Genomic DNA, 12,025 nt, shown 5'->3' with positions numbered 1-12,025 from the left:
ACAGACACACACACAGTCACACGGTCACAAAACACTGCAATATGCATGTTTTATTTTAAAACATACCTTCTTTTGACGAATGGCCCAACACCTCAAGTCCCTCAGATGTGCTTATCTCCGCAGAGTCTGTGAAGCCTCAGGAAGCAGCCATGGAAGTTGATCGACACTTCCCTCCCTGGGTCCCACCTATACCTTGGCTCATAGAAAGGCGCGAGCAAAGCGTTCACATAGGAGCTTGTATGGCTTCTGGTGGATCCCGTTACCTTGCTCAGTGTACTACCTGCTGATGACACATGTAGAGGGGGTTCTTTTGATCTTCCACCTTCCTTTATGGTGGAGGGGTGGTTTTCTGTGCATCCTTGATGCCATTTTGATTATGACTAATGTTTGCTATATTTATTTAGAGCAGTTGCTTGACTTCTTGAAAGAAGTTGGGGGAAGTTTTTGGTTACCAAGTACTTGCTTGGTTCATGGTCATATATACGCCCTACACAATTGGGGTGTTTCTGGTGGGGTTGACTTGTTTAAATTCTAATATGTGATTGGGAGGGGTACCGGGTGTTGGTCTGGGGTTTGTTAGTTCTTGTTGACGTTGGATTCATACTTCTGTTGTAGGGGTGGGGGTGGGTTATTGGCTATTTTGGGGGCAGAATTTTTGTGCTTGCTGTTTTTTGTCATTTTACTGTTTTTGCAATGCCATCAGGGAGGGGGGATCTTTTGTCCATCTCCTCTTGGAATGTGAATGGTCTCAACAATCCAACCAAACGGCAAACGATTTTTAACTGTTTGAATGATATGCGCTGTGATGTTTATTTCCTTCAGGAGACACATGTATTGTTAGATGAAGTTAATTTGTTCCGCAAACGGTGGATTGGGGAGTTTTTTGTCTCGTGTTTTTCTTCTAGGAGTAGAGGGGTGGCTGTTTTGATAAGGAAAAATGCCCCGATTAAAGTCTTACGTTCACACTCAGATGATGAGGGCAGGGTCATTGCACTTTTGGTGGAGGTCAGGGGGTCCAAACTGTTCTTTGTAATGTTTATGCTCCCTCAGTGGATGACGGCTCCTTTTTTGGAACAGTTGCTCAGATGCTGCAGGATTTTGGTTCACGGAATTTGATCCTGGGGGGGATTTTAATTTGGTGATGGATGATGCCAAAGATCGTAGTGGTCCCTGTGCTAATCGGAGGAGGGATCCGACGTATTCTTCTTTCCGCTCTCTTGTGTCTGAATTTGCCTTGGAGGATTGTTGGAGATTGCATAACTCTGATTTGAGGGAATATACCTATTATTCTGGCTCACATGGTTCACACTCTCGTATTGACATGTTTCTCACGGCTGGCTCTGCAACCTCGAATTTGGCAGGTTGCGAGATTGGTTGTATTGCTGTTACTGATCATGCACCGGTGTTTCTGAATGTGGGTCTGAAGTTTGATACATCCAAGTCATTTTGTTGGAGAATGAACACCTCTATTCTTCAGGACGAGGAGATTGTGGAAAAAATCAGATCCAAGGCTGAACATTTTGTGGCTGAAAGCAGAACAGAGGGGCTTAGTGTTGGGACAATCTGGGAGGCTTTTAAATGTACAATGCGGGGTCTGATCCTGGGTTTGTCCAGTAGCAGGAGAAAACATTTGGAGAAGAAAAGTTTAGATTTGGAACAACGTATTAAACAATTCTGAAATGCTTTGATGAATGATCCTGCAAATCTGGAAAATAAGAGGTCACTAAGGAATATGCCGAGAGAGTTGAATGAGATTTTGAGAGTACGATCTGAGAAAGATCTGTTCAGGTTGAAATGTTCCTATTATGAATATGGTGAGAAATGTGACTGCTGGCTTGCGTACAGATTAAGGCAACGGCAGTCGGAAAGGTGCAATCAGTTCCATTGTAACGGCGGGTGGTATGGTGACTTCTGATCCAAAACAGATTAATGAGACGTTTAAGGATTATTATGAGAAATTGTATCAGAATGAATTGGGTGTCAGTGGTGTGGATGAGTCCTTTTTGGATGGTTTGGATATACCTAGAGTGAATGATTTGGAGAAGGGCATGTTGGGTGAGAGTGTGACTGTGGATGAGATGAGGTTGGCTATCGGAAAACTGAACTCAAGCAAGTCTCCTGGTCCCGACGGTCTGCCTGCTGAGTTTTATAAAATCTTGCCAGATTCAGCGGTGGAACTTTTACGGGATATGTATGTGGAGTCTAGGGTGGGGGGTCTGCTTCCCGCTTCTACCAACCACGCCACCATTTCGGTTTTTCTTAAGAAGGATAAAGATGGCAGTTTGCCTTCAAATTATCGTCCAATCAGTTTGATTAATACGGATAACAAGATATTGGCGAAGTTGTTGGCTGTGCGCTTGCAGACTTTGCTTGTGAAACTGGTGCACACTGACCAATCAGGTTTCGTTCTTGGTCGAAGGACATCTAGTAATATTAGAAACTTGTTACTGCTGATGACGCATGCACAGGATTTGGATGATGATGTGGCCATTTTTTCTTTAGATGCGGAGAAGGCGTTTGATCGTGTGGATTGGAAGTATCTTTTTTCGGTATTGCGTGCTATGAACCTGGGGGGAAGAATTTATTTCATGGGTTGCCCTGCTTTATGCTTGTCCAACGGCCATTGTCAGGACTAATGGACAATCATCAGATTCTTTTGTGCTACAGAGGGGTACGAGACAGGGATGCCCTTTGTCCCCTCTGATCTTTGTTTTGGCAATGGAACCATTGGCGATAACCTTGAGGTGCGATGTGCAAATACAGGGATTGAACTTTCATGGTGCCGATCAGAAATTGTGGTTTTATGCAGATGATCTGCTATTATTATTGCGGAATTTGACAGTGTCCCTTCCGGCATTATTAGGTGTTCTGGATAGATTTTATGCGGTGGCAGGATTTAAGGTCAATTGGTCTAAATCCGAGGTGTTGCCGATTTCGGGATACTGTGATAAGAATTTGATTACTGGACTTGGGTTTCAGTGGTGTGAAAGGAAACTAAAATATCTGGGTATATGGCTGACACCGCTGGTAGATGAGATGGTTGTGGTGAACATGAGTGAGGTGTGTAGCGACTTGAAAACGAGCCTTTGCGATGGTCGTTACTTCGTTTGTCTCTTTGGGGCAAGGTGAACGCTCTTAAGATGAATGCGGCTCCGAAAATTAATTACATTCTGGGTATGCTCCCGGTGAAAATTGGTCAACACTATTGGAGGAAAATTGATGGTTTGTTGCAGTCCTTTTTGTGGGATAACAAGCCGCCACGGCTCAAGTTGTGGAAACTTCAATTACCTGTGGAAAAAGGGGGACTGGGAGTTCCGAACTTTAAGGCATATCACTTAGCGTTTTCCAGTCACTTCATTGTACCCTTTTTGGTTGACGCACCTGATAAATGGGCAATTGCTGAGGCGAGTTTGCTGGGCCCGCTTCCTCCTAGGGCAATTCTCACGGCTACGAACACATTGTGTAAGAAATCGCCTTTGACAGTTTTTCTGAGAGAAACATGGAGACATATACATGAATTGCTTGGATCGGTTGCTATGAAGACCACTCATGCATCCATGTGGTTGAATCCGTTGATTTCTGTTGGAGGTAGGTCTTTATTCTGGCCGGATTGGTTTTTGAGTGGGATTTACTGGATTGACGATGTCTTTGTGGACGGGGAGTGGATAGGTGAAAGAGAATTACAGACGAGATTTAACATTGACAATTTTCGAACTACGGATTTCAGAAAATTGAAGCGATGTATAGGTGATGTGGTAGAGCAAGGAGGTGCAATGGTGAATCTCTTTCTTAAGGAGAGGGAGCCAGGTGGTTGTTCAATTGCTAGCAGGATTTACAATAATATTGTGTCTTCTTATGAGGAGAACTCTGGATTGAGGGATGAGTGGGGGAGGAGAATGGAATGTGAGATTTCGCCTGAGATGTGGTCTGAAATGTGTGCGAACGTTAGGCTTTGTGCTATTAATTTGGGGGAACGGTCGAGACAAGTAAAGATACTCAATAGAGTGTTTTGGTCACCAGAATGAATGTTCAAGAGAGGGATGATTGATTCGGATGATTGCGGGTGTTGTGGAAATGGATTGGGAAGTTTGGAACATCTGCTTTGGGAGTGTGTGCGTGTGCAGGGATTTTGGCATGATGTTTGTTGTATTTGTTTGCGTGTTTTGAATTTGGATGTTGAGTTGGATTTCATGACGATGATTTTGGGGGAGGTGAGTTGCTAGAAGATCTCTCTGTTTCACGGAAAAAGTTTGTGCTCCGTGGTGCTAGTTTGGGCAAGAAACTAGTTCTGAGGGGCTGGAAAACACGGATTGCACCCATTGTGGAAGACTGGATTGAGGGAATGTCTGGGCTTGCAACCGTGGAGAGGGTGATTTATAAGCGACAAGGGAGGTTGAGATTACATGAAAAGATCTGGGATGATTTTATAAGTTTGTATTAGTTCTTTCATGGTTATTTGTATATTATATTCTGTGTGTACTTAATTGCTTTGTTTTAATTATATTAATTGATTTGCTTGTTTTTCTTTGTGTAAATCTTATAAATAAATACATTTTAAAAAAGAATGCTTGTAGGCCACCTGTCCTTGCAGACGGTAGGCACTCATTCTGTCATCCATCACAGTGCTGGTGAAATGGAGCGCCCTGCATTGCTGAATGAGTAACCATCACTGCATAACTGAAGGAGCGGTGCCTGAATGCCCGTTATGTACCAGCCACCACTGCAATGAAGCAGATGCTACTGATCCAGCCCCAGCCCGTCAGCCTATTGGGAATCACAGCCTGTTGGGAAATGCACGGAAATCCCTGAATGTCAGGAAGCCTCTACTTCTTGGGCAGAGGTCCAGAGGCATAGACAGGGTAGGGCCTTAGCGGGCAAAACCCCCCAAAAAAACCTGTAAATGCCCACTCATCAGCTCTGTGTGGGCCTTTACAGATGTTAATGTCACTGCGGAGGGCCCAACTACCTTAGCTTCAGAGCACTGAAGCCAACACGCAGAGATTGAAGCTAGGACTTTTGAGGTACGATTCTAACCCGGGACTTACAAGAAATCCAGACTTTACCGAACAACGAATGAATACTAATTGGACACATGTCAACGTGATATATGCCCTGATCTGAAAAAGGCTCATGAGAAGCCGAAACACGTGTCATCTAAAAAAGGCTCTCCTTTGGGAGATTGGATATAACTTTTTGAATCATAAAACCAAATACTTGTGGAGCAAACAAATCTATGCTTAACCACGGTGGTTCCTCCGAATCTTTTCACACACACGCGACACTCGCATACTGAATGTTAAACAGGTCACGAGGCCGAAGAAGTTGACACCCCCCAAAAAAAAACTTCTCAAACAAATTACCTTAGCTTCATGCCTCACCTGTTAGACAGTCCTGGCTACGCCTCTGAGGAGGTCTAGTCTAGTGACAAAGTTGGCAGCTGTTGTCTCAGTCTTCACCAGCTTGCGTACACTTCTGGGCAAATCACTTTGCCCTCCTGCAATTAAGGTCCGTTTTCTGCCAACATTTGGAGCACTTAGGACTGGGTTAAATGCCAGTATATATGATGGTCTTTAAGGGAGTCGCTACACCATTGCACTATTCTAGCGGTTTCCTCCTCTAATGTCAGGGCCAGGTCTAGCTCTACACCAACAAGGATCTTTTAGCTATTAAAGGGCAGTTTCCCTTTTTACATGAAATAAATAAACCACAATTAATAGGAACAGAACTGTGTCACGTTAGAAGCAGGGTAAGGGATTCTGGCTACTCCTAATAACATTGTACTAGCTTGCCATCAAAAGAAGCCAACATCACTACCCAGTAGAGGCCAAAACTAAAACAGGAACCCTGTATGATTTCCAAAATGTTATATTTCTTTTTAATTTTTATTCAAGTTGTGAAGTTTTATAGTATGCTGCTCCCACGAGCATACATATCAGAGTAGTGGTAAGGTTTGTTAGCATTATATGCAGTCTAGGAACCAGGACCGTTGCTAAGTGACAGATACACATTGGGCCTCATTCCGAGTATGGCGGTAAGGGATAGCGGCCACCGGTAACGAGACCGGTGGTGGTAGTCCCTTACCGCCATACTCCGAGTTCCCTCTGCGCCCTCGCCCTTAACGCCTGCTTTGAGCAGGTGTTAAAGTCGAGGGCGCAAAGGGGCCTGCAAGCCAATAACGGTGACCGTAATGAACGGTCACCGTTATTTGCATCTTCCCCATTCCCATTGAGCCCTATGGGGGCTCATTTGGGAATGGGGAAGAGCCTTGGTGAATGGGGAATCACCGCCCCGCCAACCTTGGAATGGGGCGGTGATTCCGCCATCCACCAAGTCGCTGCCGGTCCGGGTACGGCATCAACCAAGGCGTTAATAGCGCCATTGGTTATCGCCGTACTCGGAATGAGGCCCATTCTGTCTTAAATACAGTTAGAAAAGAAACAAGTCAAGGGCGAAATTAGGAGTAGTACTGGGCCAAGTTACTTAAGTAGCAACAGTCTCATTAGTATGTCGAAACTGACTAACTACACACTAATGGGTTGATCACTGTTCCTCTTCCAGTGGCACAACTGCCATCTTGAGAGAGTATGCTGCACACAAAGCGCTGCAGCTTGGCCAGTTACCTACACCTCCCCCCAGCATATCCCTCCACCTTGCAGCAAAGAGTGCCGAAGCGGCTTGCTCCTGACCTGACAGCGCAAGCTCTACAGTCCCGGCCAATGTATAGACTGCACATGTGGGTGCACTTGTGGCTAGAACTGTCCCGTATTACCAGGAGATATGGGGGCGCCCTGTGTGGTGGCCTAGGGTTCGGTAAACGTGTATGTAAATATGGCCGTTACTTGTGTGGTTGGGCAGGCTTGCCTGTGTGTGTCTTTGTGGTCTGATGGTTGCATCTGGTGGGAGGGGTACAGTCGGTGGTGTCCCATCTGCTGCTCTTACCTTGTGGGTGAGCGCAGTGTGCAGCAGGTACCCGGCATGGGTGTGCACCAGTCCCTTGGGTTTCCCAGTGCTCCCCGATGTGTAGAGCAGGAACAGCACGTCCTCGCTCCCCATGGCGACTGGAGCGCATGTTGTGTCCTCCTTCATCATTTCCTGTCACATGAATCAAAATGGCGGGGAGAACATGTCACACACAGCATCAAGCATTAAAAATCAAAGAGCATCTTCTTAGAGCCCCCAACACCTTATTAGCATACCCCCAAATAACTTGGAAACCCCAGACTCACTCCAACTGCAGCCAAGGAGACTTGCATGGGAGAGGTCTGATTTGGAGAATTAATGAGCGGTGCCCTCCAGGGAGATGTCTTAGGAGGAGGGCTAATGGTGCCCTCCAGAGAGAGGCCTTATGAGGAGGGCTAATGGTGCCCTCCAGAGAGAGGTATTATGAGGAGGGTTAATGGTGCCCTCCAGAGAGGTGGCTTATGAGGAGGGTGAATTGTGCCCTCCATCGAGAGCTCTTATGAGGAGGATTAATGGTGCCCTCGAGAGAGAGGTCTTATGAGGAGGGTTAATGGTGCCCTCCAGAGAGGTGGCTTATGAGGAGGGTTAATGGTGCCCTCCAGAGAGGTGGCTTATGAGGAGAGTTAATGGTGCCCTCCAGAGAGGTGGCTTATGAGGAGGGTTAATGGTGCCCTCCAGAGAGGTGGCTTATGAGGAGAGTTAATGGTGCCCTCCAGAGAGGTGGCTTATGAGGAGGGTTAAGGAGGCCTTCCCTTCAGGCAGACGTCTGAGGAAGAGAATCAATACGGGATTATGCCAAAGAGATATCTGATGAAGAGCATTAAGGGGGGCATTCTTCCAGAGAGATGTCAGATGTGGAGAATAAATGGGGTGTTCCCCCAAAGAAATTTCTCCTGTGGAGAATTAATGGGGCATTCCACTAGAGAGATGTCTGCCAAATATGAGCGGTGACGGCGTCTGTCACCCGCAGAATGTTCACATTTGGTAGACAAACGCTCAGAATAACACTAGATCAAATATTGAACTGAAACACATAAAATCCCAAGGTGTATTGATCAGAGTGATGTGTGAGAGAGGACAATATGAGCAACTATGTGACCCCGAGAAACATAATGAGCCCTGGACACCCCTAGTTTAGGCTAAAAACCCTAGCACAAGCACCCCACACACATACTATGCATGGACTCCCCAAGCAAACACTGCCTGTTTAAACACAGACAAACAAGGAGAGCAGTACTATACCTAGCACGTGACAGGAGGGTAGTGCCCCGCCCAGTCTTTGGAAGCATGGGGGATGGACCGTCCACAGCCTACCCGTGGGTAAGACGGGTATCACCATCTGCCTGCAGGGATTTGAGGGCAGTCCTGTCCCCTACAGGCGGATTTGGGGAGAGTAGGATCCAAGCCTGCGGGATTCGGGGCAGTACGAATAACTCACTGCAGTGTCTGAGGGCAACATCATCCACAGCCTGTGGGTAAAAGTGCAGTACACTGCAAAGCCGGTGGAGTGCGAGGGCAGCACAATCCCCAGGCTGTGGAGTCAATGGGCATTACAGCCTCCAGCTGGTAGAGAGCAAGGAGGGGCAGTACAATCTCCGGGCTGCAGAGTGTGAGGGCAGCACAATCCCCAGCCTGTAGAGTATTAGGGTAGTTCGGCCCTCATACTGCGGAACGTGAAAGCAACTCAATCCCTACCCAGCCTGTGGAGTGTGAAGGCAGCACAATCCCCAATCTGTGGAGTGTGAAGGCAGTACACTCCCCAGCCTGTGGACTGTGAAAGCAGAACACTTCCTGACCTGTGCTACACGGCGTATTATTCGCTTCCATAGTGTCGTGCTCGGGAGGCCCAGACCCCACTCTCCCCCACTACAAGCTAAGAGCATAAGTTGCCCCGCCAGACCTACCTCTTCCAGCGGCACATCCAACTCCGACATGGGCACCTTCAGGTCCGTCCTCATGGCCACCAGCACTCGCTTCACCGATGGGCAGAGCTTCACCGCATCGTCCACCGTCTTCTTGAGCTCCGTGATCTTCCCCCCTCGAAGGCCCTGGTTAACAGTGATCACAAGCTGCGACTCAGCTGGCGGGAGACAAAAGATGCAGGTTTCCAGCAGGTTCTCTCTATATATGGCACTTTTGTTTGCAAGATCTTTTAATTAGATTTTCATCAAAATTCAACTCCATCACATAGTTTCAAATGAATTACACTATCAAGAACTAGCACAACAATTATATCATAACAATAATACTATTAATCTAAATCTTAAATCTTATTACATTTTCACTTAAAAAATACCAAGACACTATCACCCTATGTGAATAATAGAAGAAAGCAATTACAATATCCCACACCCAAACACATACCACATCACACAACGGATAAGGGGGAGGGAGAAGAAAGGGAAAAAAAGTGTGTGTGTCCTCTCACTCTCCACTACTCCCTCCTTCCCTCTACCACTTTAATCCATCACTCATATGAGGCATTAAACGATCTCCACAATGAAAGATAATCTTCCTCCTTAGATAATCTTCCTCCTTATCTTTAAATTACATTTTTTCATATTTAGATAGGATCTGTAATTCCACCAAGCAATCCTCCAGAGTTGTATTCTTCCTAGTCTTCCATGCCCTAAGGATGGCACTCTTGATCCGTCTCTCCCACCCGCTTGTCTTCCTGTGATCCAACTTTCTCCTTGTCTAACACGTATGTTCTTCCGGTTCAGCCAGGGTTATATTGACTTTCTGGCTGTGGCTGTGCCAGTTGAGGCCCCGGGTGATGTCAATGTCTCTAGAGTCAGTAGACCCTTATTTGGCCACCTACCAGTTGAGCTGCCACAAGCTCGAGGTCCAGTAACAATATTAGCCGGGGTCAGTAAACCCTTATTTCACCACTAGAGAAACAGAACTGAGGGAGGTTGTAAGCTCCCGTCGCGTGACTTCCATGGTTGGGCCCGTGCAGCAAACGGAACAGTTAAGTCCAGGGGGAGGAAGATGGACACATGCAGGAATGTAGGACTTGCCCCACAAATGTTGAAACTCCACTTGGAGTCCCTTTAAATAAGAATCATCTTATTGGCGGTGGAAATCAGTTCTGCTTTTCTAAGGGAGACTTTCAGCCCTACTAATTTGACCCTCTAAAGGTAGTAATAATTGATCTACGAGTCTTATTATTTCTGTGGGTACGTTGTTGCATTTGCGAAGACTACGTGTGAGCTGGAATGGGGGATGGAGGAACAGCATGGCCTTGAGGCAGGGGGTGGACTAGGAACCAAAAGAGGCCCTGGAAATAATGTTCAAAGTGGCCCCACATTACACAGTGCGAGTGAACCCAACCCTTTTTCCAGAGGAACATTTGGAAATAAAATAGCTAAGCACACAAAAGAGGCCCAGCAGGAAATCTCCAGAGTTCCCTGTAGGCCAGTCTACCCCTGCCTTGAGGACTCACTCCACGACTCCTTCCCCTGTGTCTGGTTCTCGCTGCATGGCACTCTCAAGAGGTCGATCCGGCTCTCTGTAGTGTCGTGGCGGATCAGTCTCCTTGGCTAATATGCATCTTCATTCTGTTCAAAGGAACATGAGCCAGAAAAGGAGATACCTTCCTTGATGAACTAAATCAGCTGGAATGGTGAGAACGAAGCAGAAATGAAGAAAACACCCCGGATTCACAGCAAAGCACTGGCATAAGGGTGTCATACGTGCCCCTTCAATCATGGGACCTGAAGAACTCTGTGAAAAGAGTCACACTCTGGGTTGTGAGCAAAAAGAGGCTGAAACTGGCAGAATGCTTTTGACCCAGGAAAGTGCACCCCACAGATCAGACCAGATCACCTTCACTCCTGGGACCTAATGGGTGAGAGGTGTGGCACCCAGAGACTCCGCAGGGGGCACTGCCCACACCCAGGCTGCAGGGCAGCACTGGGAAGACCACTTACCGTCACGGATTCTGTCTGCCAGGGCCTCGGCGCTGAATCCGGCAAACACCACGTTGTGGATGGCACCGATTCGGGCACATGCTAGCATCGCAGCCACCGCTAGCGGGCACGAAGGCATGTAGATGGTGACTCGGTCTCCCTTCCGAATCCCATGCCGCTTCAGTGTATTTGCAAGTCTGCACGTCATCTCCAGCAACTTCCTGTCAAGACACAGTGTTTCTATTGTAGGGTGAAGACATGTATTACTGACACACACACACACACACACACACACGTTATCTACTTGCTGGCAGGCAGGAGTTCAGCCTTCAGAGGCCTGTCCCCCATTTAAAGTGGGAAGGGAGTAGGGACCGAAGGTGGGCTATGGAAGAGCTGCCGTGAAGTGCAAACATAAATATCATTAGCACATGGAGGATATTAGTGACCTCCTCTCAGCAAATCAAAATCTTCAGGCTGTAGTCAATAACTACTAATGTGGACTGTTGCTTAATTCAAGACACAGCAATGCAGTTCCCCAGAAAGGTGCTTTAACAAGACGATCCAATTTAACACACCAAAGTGAAAGCCTAAACATGGATGCATGCTCTAAAGACATGCGTTCATACTACCACATCGATATCACCTCCCCCCTCACCCTACATAATGCAGTGGTTTGTCTGCCTGCATATAGCCCTTTCTTCTCCCTCAGCCGCTACCAAACCTTCTCCCTATCACCTGACTACGGTCTTGACACCAAACCTCTGCCAAGGTGCCGTAAAACCACTATGGGGTTGAAGGGCGCAGTATAACTATTGGCCACCATTACATACAGAGAAGTCATAACTATGCGCTAATAGCTTCATAAACCTCTGGAGGGGCCATTATCGCTTGGGATAATGACCATTTCCCAACTTCTGGCCTGAGGCTAACATGGGGACGGGTCATTATTCTGCGATAATGACCCCTCACTCAGGCTATAGGGCTTTAGGTGTGCCATTGGATCAAACACATGACACACATCTCAGCATGCGTGCACTCGCTGACACAGATGCACACTCACTGCCACAGTGACAGAAAACATATTGGCACCAATGGATGGCTTCCCAGAATTCCATCATTGAGTGGCCATATCCCACAGCAGATTCCGCCACAGA

At 47.0% G+C, this 12,025-nt stretch overlaps 1 protein-coding gene across 2 annotated transcripts in view; it reads right to left on the bottom strand.

Moving 5' to 3' along the window:
* LOC138526861 (acetyl-coenzyme A synthetase 2-like, mitochondrial) overlaps positions 1-12,025 on the bottom strand; it is a 300,268-nt gene that overhangs the window by 275,463 nt on the left and 12,780 nt on the right. For both annotated transcript variants that reach the window (XM_069637614.1, XM_069637615.1), the window contains exons 3-5: positions 10,893-11,092; positions 8,865-9,040; positions 6,940-7,092 (exon numbers count right to left, since the gene is read on the bottom strand). In XM_069637614.1, coding sequence (XP_069493715.1) covers positions 6,940-7,092; positions 8,865-9,040; positions 10,893-11,092 — 529 coding nt within the window. The remainder of the gene's footprint in view (positions 1-6,939; positions 7,093-8,864; positions 9,041-10,892; positions 11,093-12,025) is intronic.

Source organism: Ambystoma mexicanum, chromosome 14, assembly GCF_040938575.1.
Source record: "Ambystoma mexicanum isolate Mex_15411 chromosome 14, UKY_AmexF1_1, whole genome shotgun sequence".
Classification (NCBI taxonomy): Eukaryota; Metazoa; Chordata; class Amphibia; order Caudata; family Ambystomatidae; genus Ambystoma; species Ambystoma mexicanum.
Note: the sequence above shows the minus strand (reverse complement) of the source record. Positions and strands in the feature narration are given on the sequence as shown.